The sequence below is a fragment of the Leuciscus leuciscus genome, assembly GCF_965113295.1.
Source record: "Leuciscus leuciscus genome assembly, chromosome: 19".
NCBI lineage: Eukaryota > Metazoa > Chordata > Actinopteri > Cypriniformes > Leuciscidae > Leuciscus > Leuciscus leuciscus.
Window position 1 is genome coordinate 37,823,304 of NC_138743.1, and position 25,756 is coordinate 37,849,059.

Genomic DNA, 25,756 nt, shown 5'->3' on the forward strand with positions numbered 1-25,756 from the left:
TGACGACTGCTCTCTCTGGATCAGATCTGGATGTTCGCTGTGATCGTACTCGTCTAAGCTTTAATAGACATAGAGCCGAATCACTGTCATTTAGGAATAAGATCATGTGGGGGTTTGAATCGAGATCGCCATCTTTTATTAATTAATCGTGCAAGCTCTAGTTAAAAAAAAGTTATGTAGTTCTTGTATTATTTCAGATTGCAATATATATCACAAAAACAGTTTTTTCCGTTTTTTTTCTGATACAAAGCAGCCCTAATCATGTAATCATGTGCACTGATCAATCAATCAATCACAGTCAGTCCGGGATCTCTGTGCTGTGATTTGGATTCAACTGTCCGTTCTTATGTGAGATTGATGAACACAGTGTGTCGGTCTGTCATCTACACATGCAGCAGTGAGTTACTCATTAACCAATGCTGAACTTACTTAAACTGGACAAATGAGTTTCTTCAAGAGCTGCTGTACAGCCGAATCTTGGCTGCATTATTTTGCTATCATCACTGTCGCGCTGCTTTGAAGCGATCTGTACTGTAAGAATACGGTGAGTTGAGTCAGGAGCAGTACCTTATCATAGGGCAGCATTCCCCTCAGAGGGAAGCGCAGAGTGCTCGGGTCCAGCTTCCACGAGTTACAGATCGCCCCCGAGTTATTGACCACCGGCAGGAGACTGCAGCGCCCTGAAACACACACACACACACACACACACACACACACACACTAGTTAAACATGAGACAGACTGCCCCAGGGGCTTATGGGATATGAACAACACGACACAGTGAGATGAGGACGAGTGAATGCATCTTACCACAGATGGAGTTAATACGGGCGGTCGGTCTGAAACTATCAACGAAGTCAGATATCAGGCTTCCCAGCAGCTGTAAAGAAGCACACACTGCTCTGAGAACAGGTCAACACCTCCATCGGTCTACATCCAGGGCCAGATTCACTAACAGCTCCAGTGCAAACCCTCTTTCACCATTAAAAAATGACTGTCAGGATTTATTAAATACACACAGTGAGAAACTAGTGATAAAAGGCATTGACAAGGTTATTTTTGAGGCTTATTGCATATGTTAAAGACTGCTTTTCAGTCCACAAATCACCAACATTCAACATGGATTTAAAGTCGTAACGCTCACTGTAACCATGGTATTGTGGCAGAAATAGTCCAATGTTTTTACATTATTCATCTCAGGGTTCGTACAACCTTCTGAGAGTGAAATTCAAGCACTTTTCAAGGACTTTAAAGCTCTAAATGATGCAATTTAAATGGTATTTTTAATGTAAAACTTTTAAAGATGAAGGAAAACTAACACTTTATGGCAAACAAACAAGAAATCAGCACTATAAGCAGAAGATGGCGGCCGAGATCTATATACTATTTCCACTGATCTATATAATGTCATTCTATGTAGATCAGTGGATATTCCCTAATATATGGAAAAGTAGGAAGCCACAAATTCTCATGTAAAACAAAAACTTTTCTTCAACTTGTGACTGAATTACACAGAAAGAAAGTAAAGAGGGCTCCTTATAATCACTGAAGCTGTGGGTCGGTTCAGAATGCTACATTTAATAAGAGTAGAATATTTAAAGTTTCTGTATAAAAATTGTGTTTTTGCATGTTACTGTTGTTAAAAAAAGTCACTTTTATCTGCATAACAATTCCAGCTTAGCTCTTCACTGTTGATGTAACAAACATGTAATATGATTAGTAATTGGACTTATTAATGCAAAACAATAGTACTTTTATGATTAAATGAACTACTGCTCTCAAATGTTAGACTGGAGCCCTGTGTGAACTTCCACTCTCATCACGCTAGTATGCCCTGTTCAGTGAATCTGGCCTGAGAGTCTGTGTGTGTGTTACCCAGTGTGAGAGCAAGCCCTCTGGATACAGCTTCCTGATCTCGGTCACAGCGAAGTACGCGGGCAGCAGACAAGCGTTGCGGTCCAGGATGTACTCCACCACCTTCACACAGGACAGTTAATCACAACAGGAAACACTAGAGGATCATGATCTGTGGATTCACACGTACCTCTCGAGCCGCTAGCAGCTGCTGAACCACAGCCGAGCTCACGAAGCTGGGGACGGTCTGGATCTTGTCCAACACGGCCTTCAGTAGATCCCTGACGCCCTGAAACACACACACACACACACAGAGAGAGAGAGATTATAAGGTGGGGGAGAGCGCTGGGGGCCCGTGGAGAAGCTTAGAGGAAAACTATGTACAAAATAATTCATGCTTTTGATTTAAAACACATCAAACATTTGCTTAAAATGTGACTTGAATGTAAATCTATGAACTCATAAACACAGGTTTGCTGTAAAGCAATGGCAGAAATACAAAATATCCCAGGTTTCAGTTCTCAGCAGAATCATGCAGATCTTTAGTTTATCTTTCACCTTGTAGTCGACTCCTCCAATGATTTTGCGGATGAGTTTGAAGGTCAAAGCCCAGAGTTGAGTCCTCTCCCACTCCAGACTGTCTGAGCCAATCAGAGCCTGACACACCATTCTGCGGGAACACCGACACACACAGTCACATGACCCGAAACTCTGGAGGTCTGTCACTCGACACAAGCCCGATGGGAACTGTAAACTGTCCTAAGACTTCAGGTTTGGGTTGAGTTCTGGTTTGTAACTAATGAATAAAGGATTTACTACTACAGATGTGTAATGTGTAAACACACACACACACACACACACATACACACACATACACACACATACACACACATACACACACATACACACACATACACACACACATACACAGAGCTTGTCATCCATGTGTACTAAAATCGGTGGATTTTTTAAACATAATTCAGAACTATTATGGTGTTCACGCCACCTGAGAGTTAGGCAGTAAATAGATACTTACTATGAAAATACATATTTCCATTTATACAGTTACAGTGCATAATGTACACATCTGTACAAGAGTCTTCTGATCTAGATGTTTTACTTTTAGAAAAAAAGAATTAAACGTACTATTTGATTCTTTACTATTATCTTGTGTTATATATGCATGTAACCAGAGCTCCTGGAAACCACAACACATTGCTTGTGTGTGTGTGTGTGTGTGTGTGTGTGTGTGTGTGTGTGTGTGTGTGTGTGTGTGTGTGTGTGTGTGTGTGTGTGTGTACTTGTACTTGTACAGTGAAGACCAGTTTGAGTTTTAGACCATTGGAGTGAGGACAAAGAGAGTAAAGTGAGGACATGTTGGCCGGTCCTCACTCTCTGAGAGCCTTTAAAGGCCTGTTTGAGGGTCAATACCTGGTTTTAGGGATAAGGTTATAATGAGGTTAAGGGTCGGTTTAGGGTCAGGGGTCGGGTTAGGCACTTAGTTGTGATGGGTAAGGTTAGGGTAAGCGGCTCGAGACTGCATTGTGTCAATGAATGTCCTAATAAAGATAGATGTGTGTGTGTGTGTGTGTGTGTGTGTGTGTGTGTGTGTGTGTGTGTGTGTGTGTGTGTGTGTGTGTGACCTGGGAGGCAGGAGGCTGGTCTCCACCGCCATGGCCAGACAGTCGTAGAGGAAGGCGATGCGTTTGGGGCTGTGCTGACCATGAATGAAGCGGACGATCCACTGCACACACTGATCATGTGACTCCTGCAGTGACAGCACACACACACGTCACATTAAACACACTCTCTCTGCCACACCTGTTCTAAATGGCCGTCAAAATTACTTTATATGAAGAAATGATACAATGGACACATTCCCACAGTTATTAACATCGTAAATCTTTGTTAATCTAAGTTTAAAGTCACCATGAAACTGACAATTCTTATTTTCTTATTGAATGTTGCCGTGTTTATTCTAAATGATTTATCGGTGCACATCATTATTGTGTTTAATTCATGTGTCTCGTTATCTCTTCTCTTCTCTGATGACGAGGGCGGAGCAACCTGTCACTCACACGAGATCCACCAATAGCAGACGCAGACCACAACCATCCAATCAATTCCCCACAGACACAATCAAGCCCCGCCCACATTTGTTCTTGTTCCTGAAGCGTTTCACTCGGATATACGACACAATAGGAGAGAAAAGACTTGCGTAACTAGAGTTATTCTGATTCAAGATTACAAGACATGATTTTAAAACAAAGATGTGCACAGATAAATCATTCAGAACATCCCAGGGCAGGAGCAGGGCTAACACCACAGAGCTGATGAAGGAGTGTGAGCTGACCTGAGGAAGGCTGATCCAGTACTGTCTGAAGGCTCCTAAACAGCTCAGGAGTTTATTCCTCTCATCCTCCGCACTGTCCATGAACATGCTGCACACACACACACACACACACACACACACAGACACACACACACACACACACACACACACAGACACACACACACACACACACACACACACACACACACAGCTGACTCTCATCCCTTCACTGGCTAGTGGCTACAGATCAGCGCTAGTTTCACTTTATTGTTTACTCACCCAGCAAACGCCTCTTCTATCACCTCAGTTTTCTGGTGTAAACAAAACATTTCAAGGTTTTTTTTTTTTATTATTTATTCGTTTTATAAGATAATTGTCTGCTCATACAGTATATAATGGAACAATCTTTTAATGAATGAAATGACCCACCACTACATCCTCAAAAATACTCTGCAGCTGACTTTCCATCGGGACCGCCATGATCTGAGGAGCTCGTCGCAGGACAGCGCTTCATACACTTACATGTCCATCTTATTGTGTGTGTGTGTGTGTGTTTATTGAATACGCGCCGAACTGACGCTCTGATGAACAACAGAAAACCAGCGCCAGTGTGTCCAGAAACACCGGAAACTCGAGCGCGCTGAACACATTCCGGTATGAACACGCGATCACACAGCGATGGTTCCGTCGAGTTCTGTTGAGCCTTCTCGTCGAAAAAAACAAACAAATTGATAAGTCAATAAACAGAGCATAAATTCGTACTGAAACGTGTATAAAGTCACGGGCGTTACAAAAAGTACAACACTCGTTGCATAACTGCCTCTGTACAGATTTATGCATCAAACCAGGAGTTAAACGACAAACGTACAACTTTCTTTTTTAAATTAAATGTTTCTCTGATGATTGTGATTTTTAAATTTTTTTTTTTTTTTTTTAACTACGCACAGTTTAGGAATAAAATGCCAAAGATTGTTTAGGCTAACAGAAATGTTTAATTAATGAATTAATTTAATAGCTAATTAGAGACGGTTCAACCTTTTTAGCTAAAAATCTATTTTCGTTATAGACTCGTCTTATTATAATACTGTACAGGATCAAATGTATTTATTATTTCGAAGGACACTTCTTTTACTTTATTAGTTAGAAAATATTTGTGTTGTAAGGACCAAATCTTTTTCCAATTAAATTTTTTTAATAAATGATTCCAGTAAGAGATTGCAGGAGAAACAGAAGTGATATCTTCAAGAACTTCTCAGAGCTTGTGTGCGGCACGCTTGGTCACTACCTATCCTGTCTATGGTCACTACGAGTATTACCAGTCGCTTCCGTTGTTGTGTGATGCGCCAGTAGGTGTCAGTATAAGTGAGTGTAACACTGCCCAGCGCAAGAGTCTCATCTGTGGGACTTACTGGAGAACTCCATACGCACTAGTTTCCTGATTATCTAAGATAAAAATAAAATAATTGTTAGATGCTGACATGAGAATTAAATCACAGAATTTAAATGACACTTTGGTGCTAAACAGTAGCGACAGAGATATCGAACTAAAACATTTAGTTATGTTTTATAAGCATAATAATAATACATAATAATACATGGCACAATTTCTGGTATGCTACGTTTTTTATTATTATTGCTTGACACGAATTTCACGATTTCAATTCAATTCAATTCTTGTGATTTGATTTAATATTGACTCATTTGGATAAATATTAGGTACACAAGATAGGCGTTCACTCAAGAAAATAAAATAAAAATCTCACCTAATGCTGTAAACATACAGAGAGCCCTGTCAGCTGGCAGTATTATTTAAAGTTAAAAATAACTCAAATTTAATATAATGCGTTTTTATTATTATAATAACTTTATTTAATGATATAAGTTAAAATGTTATAAATATGTAATAGTACACATATTTAGCCAAATACTCTCTATAGCTCTATTTTTCTAGCCAACTAACGTGCTATAGCCTATATTATGTTCATTAAATGGCTTTTCTGAGGTAAATGTGACACAATTGTTCTCCAGCTGTTTTATTGACCTCTTTCCACGATTGAAAAACACTGATTGGTCGATATTATGTATGAGGAATATACATTTCGGTGAGTTGTACTGAATCTTTCAACAGTGTTCATTCGTGTTTATTTAGTATTAGCTAGAGATGATCGGGTCACGTGCCGCTAGCGATCTGTCACGTCACATTTACAAGCACCAAAATGGTATTTATTTGAATTTCGTAATGAAATTGACAGAATCTGAGAGCTGAGATTTGTTTTACATCATAAGTAAGTAACCTGCTCTGTCCAGTCTGTCGGTGTCCGTGTCCTCTTTTTTCTGTGCGATAGTATTTTCATAGTAAATTATAAAGTCTGGCGCTACATATAGTAGTTTTATGAATATAGGCTACAGATATGTTTCAGCCGTCCTGACTGTCCGTTGTAGTCTCCTGAATCTGATTTGGTAGCTGATCTGATCACAGGACAGACTCGATGACGGCTGAGGATCAGCATCAGCTGGTGAAGGAAGAACAGGGCCTTGTTCACTATGGATCTATGTGAGTGTCCCACTTCAGGCCCTGAGAGATGGTGGTGCAGGAACCTGAATCACTCCACTGCTGTCACAGAGGTTCACTGTTCATGATGGGAGTGAATGGGAATAATGCAGGGTGTTTCTCCTGCAGTCCACGATCATCTCCACTGTTTTGAGCGTGTTCAGATCCAGGATGTTATAACTGCACCAGACGACCAGCTGCTCAACCTCCTGTCTTTAAACAGACTCGTCACCGTCCTGTATGAGGCCGAGGAGTGTGGTGTCGTCTGCAAACTGAAGGGTCTTTTGCAGTGCAGTCGTTCATGTACAGGGAGAAAAGCAGTGGAGAGAGCACAAGTCCCTGAGGAGCACCAGTGCTGATAGTGAGGGTCCTGGATGTGAGATTCCCGAGGTTGCTGATCCACTGAGATCAGGGATGGACGAGAGAGCTTGGTCAGTTTGGCTGAGAGAAGATCCGGCATGATGATAATGAAGGCCGGACTGAAGTCCACAAATAAGATCCTTGCGTAGGTCTCAGGTCTGTGGAGATGTTGCAGGATATAGTTCAGTCTCATGTTGACTGCATCATCCACATCCAGTCAGGGTCCAGTGATGTCCTTCAGGTGTGCCAGCACCAGTCTCTCTAATGACTTCATGACCACAGACGTGAGAGCGACGGGTCTGTAGTCGTTCAGTGCAGGGATTTGGGGTTTCTTGGGGACCAGAATGAGTGTTTACCTCACACTGCTCCAGTGATCTGTTGAAGATATGGATCTATGTGACACTCACTATGTGCTGCAGCTCGTCTTGTCTTCAACGAGCCCAAGAGGGCCCACGTCACTCCTCTGTTCATCTCTCTGCACTGGCTACCTCTCGCTGCTCGCATCAAGTTCAAGGCGTTGACGCTTGCTTACAGAACTATCACAGGCTCAGCTCCCTCCTACTTTCACTCACTCCTACGAGTCTACATCCCTACCAGACACCTACGATCGGTCAACGAGCGACGTCTCGTGGTTCCATCACAGAGAGCCAAAAAATCACTTTCCAGAACATTCTCATTCACAGTTCCATGCTGGTGGAACGCTCTCCCCACCCTCATCCGTAACGCAGAATCCCTGACAACATTCAAAAGACAGCTGAAAACCCATCTCTTCCGTGAGCACTTAACCTCATAAAAAAAATAAAAAAATCGTTCCTTTCACTTTAAACCCTCACTTATCAGGCTTCTGCTACTCTGAGCAATGCCTGAACTTCATATTTTGAGCACTTCTTGCGTTGTTTTTTGCCTCTTCACGATGACTCGCTTAATTTAGTCCTATAAGTCGCTTTGGACAAAAGCGTCTGCTAAATGACTAAATGTAAATGTAAGATATGCATGAAGATTGGGGCCAGTTGGTCAGCACAGGCTGTAATATTTGTTGGGTAATATTGTTACACAACAAATATTACAAATTACTATTACTGCTATTTTAGATTGAAGGAATAAATTCATACAAACAAACAGATCTGAAGCTAAACCAGTATAGATAACCACTGCTAGAGACCATTTACAGTCATTTGTGTAATTGGATCTTTGACTCAGAAGCTGATAGTGACTGAGATAATGAACTTCCACTCGTCTGTAACTAATTGCTGTGAAACTGTTTCCTCTTATTTGCATGTAAGAGAGAGAGAGAGAATACAGATCTTTTGTACTTCAGCAAGTGTTTCTACTTTCAGATCCCTGACAGGAGAACTATGTGCTGTAATTTTGACTGAATACAATGATGAGAACTAAGAAGGATCCCCCATAATAACCAAAATCACACCGTCACATGACCTGAACAGAGGGTCATTAACGCAGTTTCAGCTCAGTTTCGGTCAGAGGGAAGTGTGTGTTTTTTTTTGGGGGGGGGGTGTTTTTTATTTTATTATGACAAAAAAGATATAGACAAAAATCATGTTTTTATGTTAAATCTTAAATATATTACTTGGTAAGTTTTATATACACAAATGTAAATGGTCTGAAAGGATTCCTAACATTTACCATTTTAAGGCTGATATGAAGATTTACTTTGAAACATTGCAAGGACTCTCAAACCACAAAGCAACCAGAACTATGGTCATCTATACAAATTTAATTCCTCTTCTTTATTTTAATTATACATACATGCCTCCTCTCCGATATGTCTTATTTTATTTTTATTTTCTTTCTTTCCTTAATGTGTGAATTGACTGTTTAGCATCTTTGATATGTAACTTGTAATGTTCTTCATATCTTATGATGCTCTGGATTCATTTTGAACTTTATATGTGAAATATGTGTATACTGTATTATTACACGCATAATTCTGCATATAAAAAAAAAAAGGAAGTGTTTTGTGTGGACAAAAACACTTTCAGTACAGATAGATAGACAGACAGACAGATAGATAGACAGACAGACAGATAGATAGATAGATAGATAGATAGATAGATAGATAGATAGATAGATAGATAGATAGATAGATAAACGCTTAATAAACAAACTACAGCTGGTCCAAGCAGACGGGAACTCGGGAAGCAGACACACTCTGTCAGTTCAAAGCTAGATTAAAGGCACATCTCTTTGGCCTAGCATACACATAACACATTATAGACTTCTATAATCCAATGTTAGGCTGCATAGATTCATAAAAATATGGCTTAATTATTAATGCGCATGTGAACGCCATCAGCGTTTCTCTCAGGTTCGCGTTTAAAGTCTGTGTAGAGAGAATGGTGTCGTGTTACCGGCCCCTAATTTAATAAATGATCGTTGCGACGGAAGTGAATCAGTCAAAACTAACTTTAGCTGGACAATTTATTTATTCAAGAACCGCTATAAAGCCAAAACAATCTCTGTTACCTTAAATTATCCGTTTGTTACTGTAAAGCCGCTTTGAAACAATCTACATTGTTAAAAGCGCTATATAAATGAAGATGACTTGACTTGATTGATAGATATTGACATTGACAGAATCAGATTGTGAGTTCGTCATTGTCATTCATTCAGGTATGTAATGAAGTCACACCAGTATAACCAGTCATACCACACACACGCAGTGCTATTGAACTGCCCTCGAGGGGGGAACAGCTCAATATGAATTCAGATCATATGTAAGACGTTGTAATGTAGACTGTCATTTTTAAAATTCTTTTAAAACGTTAAAGTTATTTTGAAGACTTGTCTCATGAATATTAATTAGGTCGTGTTGGCGTTACTAGGAAACCTCCCACGCCTCTGCAGCGGTTGGCTGTGGCGGGTCACGTGAGCGCAGCAACACCTGCAACAGAAGCAGAGGAGGTGAGGTGAGGAGAGGTAAGGTGAGGAGAGGGATTCTGTAGCGGAGAGCCGAGAGCTGCGGTCGCTCCATCAGCTCTCCAGAGACATGTAGAGGACTCCAGCTTTCACCAGAGCCAACATCAGGACAGAATGATCAGGGTTACGCGTGTGGAGATATGGAGACCGTGTTAGTGATCGCGCTGTGTTTGCTCACGAGAGGAGCGACAGGTAAATCTCTCTCTCTCTCTCTCTCTCTCTCTCTCTCTCTCTCTCTCTCTCTCTCTCTCTCTCTCTCTCTCGGCACCCCTGTCTGTCCCCTTGTTTAAATATTTTACTTTTAATGTCACCTGTTCGTTCTGAGATGGAGGGTCTAACCTATAAATCTTATATAGACATAGATATTATTAATATAATATCATAGTTATGTGATTACAAAATAATATAACAATATAAGTAGGCTACAAATATCTGTCATTTTAAGTCTGTTTGGAGCTATTTCAAGAAAGGTGTTTCTATTGAAGCTTTTTATTACAGATTTTTTTTTTTTCCTCAAAGTAATTGCGACTTTTTGTCTCATAATTCTTTTTTTTCAGTTTATATCACGCAATCCCGAAAAAAAAGTCAGAATTGCGTGATAGCCTATAAAGTTGCAATAATCTTGTTTTTATATTTAATTATCTTGCTTTTATTCCGTGGCGGAAACAAGCTTCCATTAACCCAAGCTATGCAGTCTGTATTTTATGATGGGGTCATATCTTCTCTTTCCCTCATAAAGCCTCTTTTACAGCATGGGATCGTTCACAATAGCGCATGTGTTGATCTTTATTATGATCCTCTGGGTTTTTCTGTGGTGAATGTCAAGAGTGTGATGATCTGTTGGTGTTCTGGAACAACAGGAAGTAGATTCACCCGTCAAACACCCTGGTGCCTCTTCCTGTGGTTTCATGAAATCTGATTTATTTAAACAATGCCTGAACTTCACTGCATTTCCTGCTGCCGCTCGAAGTTTTGGAAACAATCCAACAAGTCATTAATGTGAACATGGCCCGTGTCAGTGGCAAGCCTTTTGGGGGCCCTAAGCAGAGTTTGATTTGGGGGGCCCCCCTCCCACCACGCGGAGTCACCTGTGCTTGACGATTACTGACACAAATGTCACGCTATAATGTTACATTATAAATTAATACAATGAGGTTATGTATTAATACAAAATAAATACTTAATAAAAAATAGATACTTAAATAAAAAAGTTTTAACTTTTTCTTTACTCTTTCACTAATAACTCTTTGAAACTGTGACAAACTGTCACAAAACATATTAAATAAATTATTTGCAAAATATCCTCCAACGTTTTGCAACACTTTGCAGTTTGAATGATGTCTTGTATGAACATGACGGTTTTTATGTTTCCACTGTTCGATCGCGCCCGCGCCACACACACACACACAACACACACACACACACAACATATTCCAGCATTGCAATCTTGACATCGCAGCCTGTTCATTATAGCCTTAATAAAATATAATAATAAAATAGTCAACCTAACATATAAAAGTTACACTGCTCTGTGTAAATAGTCAGTAGTACAATTCGTACATTCAGGGTGAGCCCAACGCCGCTTACTTTACACTTTCGCTTTAAATTATTATCGTTTTGGCTTGTTTATAGTTTTTTTTTTATTCTTGTTCTGTTCTGAATATCATTAAATTTAAAGGATAAATCATTGATCAAATCAAATTTTTGCGACATGGCTTAACATTACCGTGACTTTGCGCATGAATTGTCTATGCACGCGAGGTTATGCGCATGACTCAAACACTGGCAGACACAGCAGCAGTTGTGGGCAGGTATACTGATCATGAAATCAGAATTTTCTTGTCTTGAATTATTCATTCATTCATTTATTTATGTCACTTGTTTAAGTTAATTAATATGTAAAAAAAAAAAAAAAAAAACTCGATTGGCTTAATTCGCTTATCCCTCGGGCCGGCTCTGGCCTGTGTGCATAATAATAAGAGAGAATAATCTGTCTGGTGTTCATCTGTTAAACAGCATCAGTTGAGGGACTGCCGGAGCCTCGAAACGTCCACTTCTCCTCCGTGAACCTGAGGAACGTAGTGAAATGGACGCCAGGAGAAGGATCTCCCAACGACACCGTCTTCTCTGTGGAATATGCCAAGTGAGTCGAATCAAACACCACCTGTTCAGATCAGCCACACTCAGCATGAGAAGTGTTTCGACTCACAAGATCTCTTGGAAACGCTAGTCTGAATCCCTGCATCTGAATACACATACTTCCATATACTATATAGGCAAAACACAGCATGTCAGCCGAGTAGTATTTCACTGATTCATAGACTATCCCCTGGTTTCACAGTCCTAGGTGAAAATGCATGTTTCAGCTGTTTTAACTGAAAGCATATCTTAAAATATGTCAGTATCATTGTTTTGTCTCAAGATGAGCTTCACCAATAAAAAGTAATACATAAATAAAATAGGCCTAGTTATTGTCTTTGTTGTTTTTGACCAATTAGGTTGTGAGACCAAAAACTACTAGCATAACGATTTTTAAAGACAAGTAACCTGTCAGTAATAAAATAAGAACAAATAATTGCAAATTACGAGCAATTGCACAAATACAACAGAACAAACATACAAATAAAATATTGTTGGGAGTATTAGGGAGTAAGGCGTGTTGTAGATACTTTTGATGCGAGTTCGAACCGGAGTTCAAATCCGCCTTTTGCCGAACTCATTCTTCTACCTTTTCACATTGAATATCAGATTGGAAAGGCATTTATATTCAATAAATATGAAGAAAATATGTGAAAAGTGGAAATAATGTGCCTTACGGTTATTTAAGTAGGTGTTTAAAGGAGAACTTGGTAACTTTTTTAACTTAATAAAACTGTCTAGAAATCATTTGGATGGTTAAACAACCTGTTCTGGTGATATTGGTGACTTTCCCCGCTCCCCCCAGCGTTCCCAGGCGGAAAACCAACCTTGCAACTTGCAACACTACCGTCCCGGCAAGTTAGAAATTGGAAGTCTCGTGATAAGCGAGAACTAGAATGAGAACGAGCGCGAAACACAAATTGCTTTACAGCAATTCGACATAAACACACACGCATGTATGATGTAGGCTATTACCAGATGACCCACCTCGGTAGACACAGCTCCACGCGATACAGTTGGCTTGCTCCGATCAAAACAAACGCACATGAGCAGCGGTAGCGAGGGGGAGGAGGCCGCCGCAAATGAGTTTTTTACGACTGTGTTGTGAAATATACGCCCCCCCACAGCTGTAGGGGGAGCTCGTGGGGAAAACATGCGACAACAAAAGGGAAAATCAGCGAAGAAGTGACAAGAGTTCGCTAGAGTTACCGAGTTCTCCTTTAAATTTGGGATTGGCTTTTTATCGGGATGGGCTTAGGTGTAGGGTGGTATTTATTCTCATTTATTTAATCAATCTATCATTTACACTCAATATGTTATTATTGCATAACTGTTTCATAATGTACTAAAATACTGAGGTGCAAATAGTATCTAAATATTATTTACACTTATTGCAAAGAAAATACTGTTATTTTTAAAATGACACTGCATAGTTTTCATTGTTTAAATTAAATATAGATGAATCCTTATTAAAGTTATTCAGGTATTTTTTTTCTTCCCAGTTATTTTATATTTGTCTTTTGTTGTCAGATTAAGATTGATGACACGGACGGCATCAGGGATATATTAGGCTGCTGTCACTTTAAGAGCTGCACTGATCCAGTATACTGTTACACATGCTTTTAGTTTCTCAACTGTTTATGTTCACTTAAGATATAACAGACTATGTTTGCTAGGATACTCACCGAGACCGGCACTTTTTTTTTACGTAATTTTGTGTGAATGTGTCCATTCAAGTGCAAGAAGATCTCAAGAAAGAGAGCTCGAGTCAGCATTCACACGCTGTCTGAGAGGCGGCTCTCTGCATGCGCGCTTCGGGTGATCAGACTTCTCACACTATTGAATTGAGTTCAGTTTTGCATCTTCTTGCGCTTGAATATTTAAATTGGCAAGGCTTAAAAACACGTGCAAATATGGACCGACCCCCACAAACCAATATTTACATGCTTTTGTCCTTTTTACACAAATAAGGAATACAGCAAGTGATTATCTTAAAGAGGAAATAAAGACAAGAAGTGCTATTAACACAGAGTTTCAGCTGTTGTTCAGGGGTGTGTTTCCCGTACAGCGCCGTAACTCGTTAGTACTCGTTAGATGCATCGCTGAAGAAATCAACTAGCGATCACGACTGTTTCCCGAAACCATATTGTCGCAAATTGGTCGTTCAACCACGTTGGTTAATGATGTCACGCAGGTGGTTGAGTAATAACTACTTTAATTTTTTGTAAAGTTTTGCTATAAATTACAGACATGGCATCTGAGGACTATTTCTAATTTTTCTATTATTTTGCTTTATTTTTCAGATTCAATCATAGGCTCGTTCTTACGCACCAGAGCAGGGGTTTTCAAACTTTTTGTGTGTGTGTGGAGTGGACCACTATTTGTAATCAAGAATTTTAGCAGACCACCTCATGATACACATAATAAAATATGTCTACACACAGTCCTACCTGAATTAATCCGCACCTCTAAATAGGCTTACTAGAACTAAATCTATAACTGGTCATCACATCAGTACAACAGGCTTGTTAAAAGAAAGTTTACTGCACACAACGGCTGCCACACATATCTAATTTATTTATTTACTCAAGCGCCCGAGGGCATAATCAGGTTCATTTGAACAACAGGCTTATTTCCATAGCAATGGAGTATGAAATCTATTCAGTAATAAGAACACTTGGATATAGTCAACATTTCAAAACCTTTGGCGATTTTAGGGGATTATTAATCTTCAGAGTTTTACAAGTCCTCAACAAGTAGGCTTGAGTCTGTCCACTTAACAGCACATCCGCAAAACATTTCAGAAACGCGAGATCAAGAAACTAACTGGAAATTAAAATAATAACAGGCCTTATTCATTCCATTTATAAACATTTCGTTTCATAAACTGCCTATAAAGGCTATGCGTGTGATGTGATAATGAGAACATATTTGCCTCTGCCCTTTTCTCTTCAGAGAACCTGTGGCTATCCACCGATCCACTGAACTTGAACGTCACGGCCGAGCGCACTCTTCAAAAACGACTCTTTAAATCTCTTGACAAACTTAAAGACGTAAATGACATTTGTATGTATTCTAAATAAAATATATAGATTGTACTGAATGTCAGCTTGCTTATTTGGCTCAAGATTTATTGAGTCCACATGTCATGCAAACAAGAAACTCCTCTTCTAACCACAGCTCGAGATCTGTCGTTTCATACACACAACTCTGCGATGCTGTTTGTGAATGTTCGTAGGAACGATGGTTTCGGGAAACACTGACTCGTTGAACTGCTGATAACGACGGAACTTGCGAACATAGCAATGCTTTTAGGAAACACACCCCAGAATAGTTCAAGCTAGAATAGGGATGGATGAAGGAATAGTGAGAGCACAGACAGACAGTGTTTCTGCTTTCTTGAACCTGTAATGAGACATGAGTTTTCCTGCAGATACGGTGATGAGGAGGGGAGCGGCAGTGGGCGGCTGCGATGGAGGCGTGTGGAGCAGTGCAGCTCCGTCACACAGAACGAGTGTGACGTGTCTCAGGAGACCTTTGAGGAGCATGAGGAGTACTACGCCAGAGTCAGAGCCGTCAGCGCACACACACACTCCCTCTGGATCGAGAGCACACACAGATTCAGTCCCATGACCGACAGTGAGTGACTGATGAACCACTTCTGTTTTGGTACTTTGTTTATCACTGTTTATTAAAGGGGACATATCATGAAAATCTGACTTCGGGTCCCCGGTGCATCTACCAACCCAGACAACATGAAAAGTGACAACTAGGGCTGGGACAATGTATTGCGATTTTTTTTCATCCAATTTTTTCCGAATGCATCGCAAATCGATTCTAACCTTAGTTTGCGATTCTAACCAGATGGCGCTATAGGCTAGTTTTTAACAGCAGACGGCGCTCTAGGCTGTAAAGCCTGCTGTTAGTTTTTAACAGCAGATGGCGCTATAGGCTAGTTTTTAACAGCAGACGACGCTCTAGGCTGTAAAGCTTGCTGCTAGTTTTTAACAGCAGATGGCGCTCTAGGCTAGTTTTTAACAGCAGATGGCGCTCTAGGCTAGTTTTTAACAGCAGATGGCGCTCTAGGCTAGTTTGTAACAGCAGATGGCGCTCTAGGCTAGTTTAACAGCAGATGGCGCTCTAGGCTAGTTTGTAACAGCAGATGGCGCTCTAGGCTAGTTTAACAGCGGACGGCGCTCTAGGCTAGTTTTTAACAGCGGACGGCGCTCTAGGCTAGTTTAACAGCAGACGGCGCTCTAGGCTAGTTTAACAGCAGACGGCGCTCTAGGCTAGTTTTTAACAGCAGACGGCGCTCTAGGCTAGTCTTTAACAGCAGATGGCGCTCTAGGTTAGTTTTTAACCGCACGCTCAAATGCTCATGAAGAAGAGTGGCTGGCGTTCGGTCGAGTCTGAGAATGTACTCGCACCTCAGAATGCTTTTATGACGCGAGATCAATGTAAACTTTAAACACTCTTGTAATTCGCTTCAACCTTTTCGAACTTTATGAATGATTATTTATAGAAGGTTGGAGTGGAGTGTGTAAGGCAGTGGAAGCCAGCAGGTTACGGCTGTCTCTAGAGCACGCAGGGACATCTGCTGTTAAAAACTAAACTCAGAATCGATTCCAGAATCATTTCTCGATTCACGATGCATCGATATATTGTCCCAGCCCTAATGACAACCCAGTAACTTTGTTTTGGTGAGACTTTCTCTGCAAGCATGTCAAAAAATAAGCAGATCAGATTTCGCTCCCCTTCTGACGTAGGAAGAGGATCTTATTATAATATTACGCCCCTTAATCTGTACGTTTCCACTCACGGCAAACCATTTGGTTTAGGACAGTGTAACCAGTTCTGACACAATGGCAAAAGTGTGAGCAAAACATACAAACTGTTCTGTCGTTGAGCACAGACGAGCACTGAACACCATGACCAAAACATGTCACAGCTGTCTTATAAAGACCTCAGGGAACGGTGTCAACTTGTGTAAAAGTTAAACATGATGCAAGTCGATGAGATGAATCAATGTAACTCCACAACAACTACATAACTGTATCCACTAATCATTCAGAAATGTCTGAAAGTTGAACCTCTTCCTGAGTCTCTCTGTAAGGCTGCACTCGCTGCTGGTTATGTCTGAGATTCTGGATGAGTGAGATTGGACTGTTTTGTTATTGCCGGAGTATCTGAAGCTTGTGTAAAGGCTCCGCCCTCTTCTGAATGGAGGCGGAGCAACAGCTCATTTGCATTTAAAGGGACACACACAAAAACGGCACGTTTTTGCTCACACCCAAAAAGACAAGCTTTTTTTTACAAGCTATAATAAATTATCTGGGTGGAATTTTGAGCTGAAATTTCACACACATTCAGGGGACACCATAGATTTATATTACATCTTGTGAAAAGGGGCATAATATGTCACCTTTAAAGCCTATACAAATAGAGTATAGCTTGACACTGATTTGCATATATACACAGAGACATGTCATAAATTATAGGAAAGTTGTTGTCCGCTAAAATAACTCCTCCTCCTTCACTCCTATTAGTTGTTGCTCCCGATAGTTGCTCCCGAAGTTAAAGTCCGCGTGAACCGGAAGTTGCAAATGACTTTTCTCCAGTGTTGTGATGTATTTCCAAGTGAAACGGAATATTGAACTGAGGGCAGAGTTTTACTCTAGCGCTCCTCCTCTCCATCTCTGCTCATAGCAGACTAATGGTTTGAGGGGAGTGGTTAAGCGTTTTTCAACCCAAGCCGTCAAGCCCATGTCATCAGAAAAGGAACGCCATTCCAGACCGGAAGTAACTTTTCAGACTTTGATTAAAGATTACCACGGCAAACAGTTTTTTTCTGTGTATTAACTTGCACGGATTAATTGTTCACCACAAGACTAGTAATATGCGCTAACAAAGTAAATAGGGTCAATTTTGATTTCATGTCGACTTGTAGACAAGCCTTCGTCCTGTCGTCACTGTCAGCGACTGTCGCTCAAATCCCCTGCTCTCCATTGAAATGAATGGGATCATGTTTTGTTGCTGGCAGTTTGAACACAGCTTAATGCAGTTATTGTTAGCGAACCTAAAATCATGTGACCTTCAGAAGGTGTAAGACACTTTCACAGTCTTTTCCTCTCTAATGCCACCTGAGTGTTACTGTAATAACAATGACTGTAGTGACTATGGTATATATAATTACTGTCCATAAATCCATGTGTGAATGTTGTTGATGACAGTAATAACAATGCCTAAAGAAAAATGGCACATGAAACACAAACTGCTGCACAGTTGATGTCTAACTATTGACCATTTTGGCCTCTTGTTAAGCCCCGCCCCTGCAAGCTCACGCTAATCTGCATACACTTTTGAGAGCCGCGCCCACGTCTCAGCGCCCAATCAACAACCGATGCATAGAACCAAGCCCCGCCTTTTGTCTGTATGTCACAAAATGGAAGAAAAGAACTGATGATACTTCTGATTCATCGCGACTTTAAATCCGTATTTCATTTCAAAATATTTATTCATTGATTTGGTAAGTAAGCTTGTAATAAGCATGAGAACGTACAGCACAGACAGTGCACAAGAAACACAGTTTGATCAGATACATCGATTCAGTTTTCCTGGACACTCCTCGCTTCCATTCTTCTTGTGTAATAAAAGTATAAAATAATTTGAACTCAAACCAATATTTCCATTGCCAGGCCAGCCGGTTATTGCACAATAAACTTTGAGTTCAGATTAGCCTGTCAAGAGTTTATTGTGTGATAATGACCAGCTGATATGTGAAATATGTGAAGTTGCTAAGCAACTGCAGTTTCAGTTGTTTCACATGTGTCACGCCAGTCAACAGAGAGAAATCTGAACTCTCGTGAACAAACGTGTGTTCAACAAAGACTTGAGCTTGTTTCACAAGTTGTAAACCTATAAATGGGGTCATTTGATATGTTAAGAAACAGAAAGACAAATTCTTTAAACCACATAATTAAGTATTCCGCAATTAATGAGCTATAGGTGTATTTCTTTCTCCAGTCCAACCCTGCAACACCCTTTAAACTGGAAGGATAGTCGTGCTGGAATGTAGTGACTCAGGATTTATCACACGCTGTTGGAATTGTTCAGGAGGAATGTTCACACTGGGGTGTAGAGATGTGTTTTTTGTTTGTATTGTGCAGACTCTTTCTCACGTTGACTTCTCGGTTATGCCTTACATGTGTATTGCTTCTCTTGACGTGTGATTGAAGTAATCACAGGTGAAAGCAAACACAAGGCTGCCGTCACTGAACTCTGACTCTCGTAAAGGCGAATGATTAGCAGCTCTCTTCACTCTCTGTCCCGCAGCGGTTATCGGAGCGCCGCTGGTGGAAGTGAATCTGCTGCACAACTACATGAACGTCACCATAAAGGGGCCCTTCAGATGGAGAACCAAGAGGAGAAAGAAAAAGGAGTCACTGTGGAAGATCTTCTCACACATGATCTATAACGTCTCTGTGTTCAACAGCAGGAGCAATCACACGGTTAGTGCTCCTTAAAGCATCTGGATTTGCATCGGTGTGGAACCTTTAACATCCATCGAACCTTCCTATTCCACTGAAGGTTCTTTATAATGGAAAACGGTGTTTAAAACGTTCTTCACACTAAGAAAAAATGGTTCTTTAAAGTCCCCCTGTGTTCTATAATTTTATCTTAAAACTCATCTTTGATCACCAAAATGACATATTTAAACAAAAAAATGTAAATCTCCATGCCTTAAAATATCTTGAATGTAACTCGACACCCTCGCCTCATTTAGTATGCGCGGTTCTATGAGTATGCAAATGAGCCCCGCCTCCACTCACTCACTCAGCTCAGAGATCCACTGGTTGACGATCACACGTTGATCTGATTGGTTACAAGGTAGTTTGTGACGTCAGAAACACCAGTGATTTCAAAGCGTGTTTTTGAGACTGTCTTTGGTTCACTGCAGTTTTAAGGAGGAAATACTCAGCAATGGAGTCGACTTATGAACTTACACATGGTTTGTCTTAAAGCGTATTAAAAAACACCACATAGACATTTACACAACACTAAAAGCTGGATTTTCACCACAGGGGGACTTTAAGATCTGTTCACAATAAGGTTCCTATCTGTGAAAAACACATTTTGAACCTTTGTTTTTTAAGAGTGTGGGTTACTCAGCCGAATTAAACTGGTTGTTTTCCCAGAATCACATGCGTCTCACGAACGGGAGCTTGTGGCTGGGCCCTCTGGACTTTTCCACACGGTTCTGCGTGGTGGTTCATGCCAAATCCGAGTCTCTCCCTCTGGCCTACAAACCCAGCGAGCGGCTGTGTGTCGAGACACCCAAAGGTACCTCCATCAACCCGTGAAGGATCCTTGTGTTTTCACTTTCAGATTATCAGGTGAACAGGTTTGAGCAGGACTTGATTGACATAAGTGACAGGACAAGTCGAGGAAACCTTTGCTGTTGTTTTAAACCCTTTATCAGTTTTGCATAATATGCTTGACTGTAACTGAGGTGTTTTCCCAGCGTGCTCTGAGCTGGACTTCCTCGTCTTCAGACGCTCTGAGTGTGTGTGTGTTAATGTGTAAGCTGATGCTGATGTTTTCCCTGTGCTATAGACCCGTTCAGGGATCAACTGCTGGCTGCCATGCTGGGAGGAGTGCTGCCGTCTGCGCTCTGTCTGTGTGTGCTGGCGGTGCTCGCCGGACTCGTCCACTGCTACATCACCGACCACAGGCAGACCCTGCCCAAGAGCGCTGTAAGAGACCACACACACGCAGGGAAGCAAACACGCGCTGTTAGATATTCATATTTAGAGACCGCAATCTCTCAGAGGCTTATTTGTCTTGGGCTTATCAGCAGCTGATTAGAAAAAAAACTGAGACAGACTAAATCCAGAAGAACTGCGGGAACGTCTCCGAGATGCTTGAAGAAACCTTCCTGCAAAGCTACAGTACTGGGAGAAGCACTGGCACTCGTGTGAAAATGCTGTAAAGTGAGAATGCTTTAAAAAATAAAATCACAAATTGAATTTATTTATGATTTAACTTCTATTAACTAATTCAAATCAATATATGGTGTAACGACCCTTTGCGTTTAAAACGGCTTTTGTCCAGGTACACTTGCGCATAGTTTTTCAGGGAGCTTTGCAGGAAGGTTTCTTCAAGCGTCTCGGAGACGTTCCCGCAGTTCTTCTGGATTTAGTCTGTCTCAGTTTCTTCTGTTTCTTCATGTAATCACAGACGGACTCGATGATGGTGAGATCAGATCATACCGGCTGTTGTCGGACTCCTCGTGCATACACAAATCTCACTGGATTATTACAATTAATGGCAAAAAGATTTGGATACAAGTTTGGAAATGTAAACTGATATTTCCTACTGACACACTACAGCAAAAGATAGAAATAACTGCCTTATTAACATGCCTTAGACTTTTGCACAGTACTGTGTATATATATAAAATATTATGTCTTTACTGTCACTTTTAATCATATTAATCATATCCCTCCTTTACGCCTGTTGATCGGCAAATCCTGCAGACTGGGCTGATTAACAAGTCATTTTCGCGGAATCCAAACAACTTTGATTAGTTTACTTAGATTACTTCACATAGTGTATGTGTGCACGCGCTAGATGGGTTTATGTAAAGTGAGGGACATACTTGATAATGTCAGATCACTCATAGTTAAAATAACTCCTGTAGGGTCCTGTCTTCTGTCACGGGGTGTTATATGATAAGTAGCGCTTGAGGAAATACAAAACAATAATCTTTCAATAATAATCCAACAGGAACATGTAGGAGAACTGCAGGCGAACACACTAACGAGACAGGGCAGAAAACTTAAATACACAGGGACTAAAGAGTTAATGGAACAACAGGTGATAGGATACAACAATCAGACACTGGGAAACTGGGTCAAATGACTGGCACAGGGAAAGCAGGACCAACACACGGCACACATGTTACAGGCAGGGTTTGAGATTAACTTTTTCTCTCACCTGCCAGTTTGGCTACTAAATTAAGTTGCCGGCCATTCAGAACTTCTACTAGCCAAAGTAAATAAGTAAATAAATGAACTAGATTAATTGCTTAGATTAACAGCTTATATATATTATAAAATGTGGATTTCATACATTCATTTCTTATTCAAACAAAATCCTGTCATCCAGCATCTCCTCCCTTCCTCTTTCATCCTCATTACCAAAAATGTATTTTAGTTGGACCGATCAATACAGTACAAAGAACATCAAAAAACTGTAGGATGTTGGAAAATAACGTCTTTTCTGTTAAACAAATGCTTTTTAATCTCCGCTGTTGCTTCAATGCAAATGAACCAGCGCGCCGTTATTTGTTGAGTAGTGCCGTGTGTTCAAGTAAGTCAGAAATGAGCAGATTCTGCACAATACGCTGTATTTAATATCATGATGACATGATGAGTATTTGTGCTAAATCTGTGCAGATTTGGCTTACAGGAACTTCCAGCAAAGTGAGTATATATAATAACTAACCTGCCAAAGTGGCTAGTGATTTAACAGCGTTCAAACCCTGGTTACAGGTAGTGAGATGGTAGTCAGGGCCCGTATTCATAAAGAATCTTAATGCAAAAAGTAGCTCCTAGTGACACAATTCTAAGAAAATTCTTAGAAATGTGGGCGTTTACTCTTAAAATTAAAGAAAAAATCCTAGTAAAGAAAAAAGTAATTCAGAAAGCATCTTAACCCTTAAAAGAGGTCTTAAGGTCAAAATTGTTAGGAGCACGGACGAGGACTTTTAAGAGGCTTAAGAGTTTCTTTAGCAGAGGAGAAAATGGCAGAAAGACGAAGAGGGAGAAGAAATGTGTTGCAGACAATGGATGACAGTGAGTTAATAAGACGCTAGATCGTGCAGGGATCGTGTTTGTGACTGATCTTATTAGAGACACGCTAACATCTCCAACACTGCACAGAAATGCCATAGCGCCAGAAATGAAAGTAATCACTACATTACGATATTTGGCAGCTGGGAAAATTCCATGTTTGATACATTAAAACCAACATTCAAACCACCACTTAAATAGACATGCCAGCAATCAGTGGAAAATAATTGGAAAGAGTGGAACAATTTTTATCATTCTAAGCCAAGCAAATACCTTATAGGAAATTAACAGCATGCATGATACATTATTACCATACCATGGTAAATAAAACTAAAAAGGATTTATATACACATATATAATGTGTGTGTGAGTGTGTGTGTGAGAACGGTCAAATAGGAAAAATTACGCATGTAATTTCAAAGTGAAGGCTTAGAATAGACCCTATACTTAAAATCACTTTTTTTTTTTTTCTTCTTGGACAACCAACCAATCACAGTCTTCAAAAGATTGTGTCATACATAGCAACGGGGTCAACCCCGCCTCCTTACTAAGATGAAAGTTTTTGTCTTTTCCTTACTCAGAGTTGCTCTCAGATCGGTCCCGAATTGCTCTTAAGCTAAGACTCCTACGTAAAAGTTTTTAAGCTAAATTAAGAGTTTTCTGAGAGGATTCTTAGAATCTTTATGAATACGGGCCCATCTTTTGTCTTTTTAGAGTTACTTTTAAGCAGAATTTGAATTTATCTTGATATCTGATGAAAATTGCATCATTCTATAATTTTCATTTTTATCACTGTGAAGCTGCTATGAAACATTAAGTATTGTATAAAGCGCCGTAGACATAACGCTGACTTTTAAAGCTGTACTTTTTTTGTAATTTCAGCATGTGGCTCGAATAAGTGAGAAGCGGCCAACCTTCGAACCTGAAATGCCTCAAACAATCATCATTAACGTGTTAAAAGTGGGTGGGTTTGAAGACGAGTGGTCTCCGCTCTGCCCTCCGGCTCTGCCTCCGCCCGTCTCTACTGAAGACTCGTCCGCGGCCCAGGCTGAGGCTCTGAACGCTGTGCCGGAGCCGCCCGTGTCTTACGCGCTGCAGCACGAGCCGCCGCCGGCCGGATCCGGAGCTCTTCCAGCAGACGCGGAGGACGCCGAGCTGGAGCCGTGGCCACAGGAGCCTCTTCACAGCGAGGCTGGAGATTACGGCCTCGTGCTGCCGGCCGGTTTCCACGCGCCGGGCCAGGGTCCGGCCGAGCTCAGCCCGTACAGGACTCAAGACCTCACGGTAGACCCCACTGAGCCTAAGGACGCCTGTGAGGACGAGGGTGAGGACGAGCGGAACCATGAGGAAGTGGAAGCACGGATATTTTTGGACTGGAGCCCAGCGACTCGAGGGCTGACGATCCCTCTGATGGGCTTGTTGGGTCTAGAGGACGAGCCACAGATCCAGACCGAAGCCGTCTCACTCCTGCCTAACGTGGTCCTGAGACAGTCCTCAGAGGAAGGCGCTGAGCAGGAAGATGACTTCACCAAAATGGAGCGAAACTGGGGCCTAATAATCCACTCCAACCCAGAATAAACAGAGTAACGCCACTGACACTGAGAATATGAAGGAGACCTTACACTGTACACTTGCTATGTGCCTTATCTATGGTGTCCACTTTTAAAGTCACCATGTTTTTATGGAATATTTAAGTAATTATCAAATGATTTATTGGTGCACATCATTATTGTTTTTTTATTTATGCGTATCATAATAATCTTGAATCAGAATAACTTCCTCTTGCAGCATCTCTTCTCTTCTGAAGTGTTTCACTCGGATATATACAACACAATAGGGATGAAAAGACCAGTGCAACTTCCTTTCCATGATGACGATATAATGAAGGATTTTCCGCAGTTTACTGCTTAAGCTCTCATTTACTGTGAACACAAGACTCTTAGCTTCCTTTAGCTTCTGTATTACATTACATTTAATCATAGCCATCGGTTTCCCTAGAAGAACACAACCTGGAAGCTGCTCATGGGAAACTTTGCTTCATGGACAAGTGTTTTCTGAGCTGTAGATGACATGTATCAGAAAGCATTGCAGCAGACGGAGGACAAATATCCATTATGCAGGTATAAATAGAAGAGCAAGATTTGTTCAGTATGTTGTGTTCGGTTTCTGATGTAACATCGAAAATATCTTTAAAAAGAAGTGAACAAATAAACCATGGTTTGTGAACATTGGAAACATAAGACAGTATAACATATTGAACAAATCTCAGTTTTCTTCACATAAAATAAAATAGTGTCCACCCTGACAAAGGGTAAACAACAAAACTGAGTGAGAATCAACAATGATACAGAAGAAAGTATTGTTTTTGAAGGAATTTATGTATGTTATATAATATTGTATCAATTTTAACTGTACATGAATATCAAATGCTTATTTTTGTATTGAAGTTAAGCTGCTGTGAATGATTATAAAACCAGAACACACTCACTTTCAGCAGGCGGTCGGTTCAGGCTCTCTCTCCTGTCCTGTGCTAGCTTACCATTATATATTTTTTTATCACTACAATTCTGTCATCTTTTGATCCGTCACAACAATAAATATATGAACTTGGAGGAGTGTGTTCAGATAAAGCTTTTCTTCCCATCATCACCAATGCAGTAGCTATAGTTTATGATATAGTTTATTCACACAATCTCTGATTGAATGTTCAGTTTCACTATGATTTATTGAT

General features: G+C 40.6%; 2 protein-coding genes across 3 annotated transcripts in view; one reads left to right on the forward strand and one right to left on the reverse strand.

Moving 5' to 3' along the window:
- Window positions 1-4,822, reverse strand: part of med23 (mediator complex subunit 23) — a 69,641-nt gene extending 64,819 nt beyond the window's left edge. For both annotated transcript variants that reach the window (XM_082147831.1, XM_082147830.1), the window contains exons 1-9: window positions 4,615-4,822; window positions 4,465-4,496; window positions 4,207-4,294; window positions 3,497-3,621; window positions 2,412-2,523; window positions 2,044-2,142; window positions 1,875-1,976; window positions 810-879; window positions 568-680 (exon numbers count right to left, since the gene is read on the reverse strand). In XM_082147831.1, coding sequence (XP_082003957.1) covers window positions 568-680; window positions 810-879; window positions 1,875-1,976; window positions 2,044-2,142; window positions 2,412-2,523; window positions 3,497-3,621; window positions 4,207-4,294; window positions 4,465-4,496; window positions 4,615-4,665 — 792 coding nt within the window. In that variant the 5' untranslated portion in view covers window positions 4,666-4,822. The remainder of the gene's footprint in view (window positions 1-567; window positions 681-809; window positions 880-1,874; window positions 1,977-2,043; window positions 2,143-2,411; window positions 2,524-3,496; window positions 3,622-4,206; window positions 4,295-4,464; window positions 4,497-4,614) is intronic.
- Window positions 4,823-9,882: 5,060 nt separating this feature from the next.
- Window positions 9,883-25,637, forward strand: il20ra (interleukin 20 receptor, alpha). Its single transcript, XM_082147956.1, has 7 exons — window positions 9,883-10,225; window positions 12,050-12,176; window positions 15,606-15,811; window positions 19,505-19,680; window positions 20,368-20,512; window positions 20,786-20,925; window positions 23,908-25,637. Exons 1-7 carry the CDS (start codon window positions 10,174-10,176, stop codon window positions 24,601-24,603), a joined length of 1,542 nt encoding a protein of 513 aa, XP_082004082.1. The 5' UTR covers window positions 9,883-10,173; the 3' UTR covers window positions 24,604-25,637.
- The last annotated feature ends 119 nt before the right edge of the window (window positions 25,638-25,756 follow it).

Bases quoted from the DNA above. Each gene is read 5' to 3' on its own strand.
- il20ra (XM_082147956.1), top strand. From the start codon at position 10,174: ATGGAGACCGTGTTAGTGATCGCGCTGTGTTTGCTCACGAGAGGAGCG. The intron at 12,177-15,605 runs GTGAGTCGAATC...GTTTTCCTGCAG, and splicing joins TTCTCTGTGGAATATGCCAA to ATACGGTGATGAGGAGGGGA. The intron at 15,812-19,504 runs GTGAGTGACTGA...TCTGTCCCGCAG, and splicing joins ATTCAGTCCCATGACCGACA to CGGTTATCGGAGCGCCGCTG.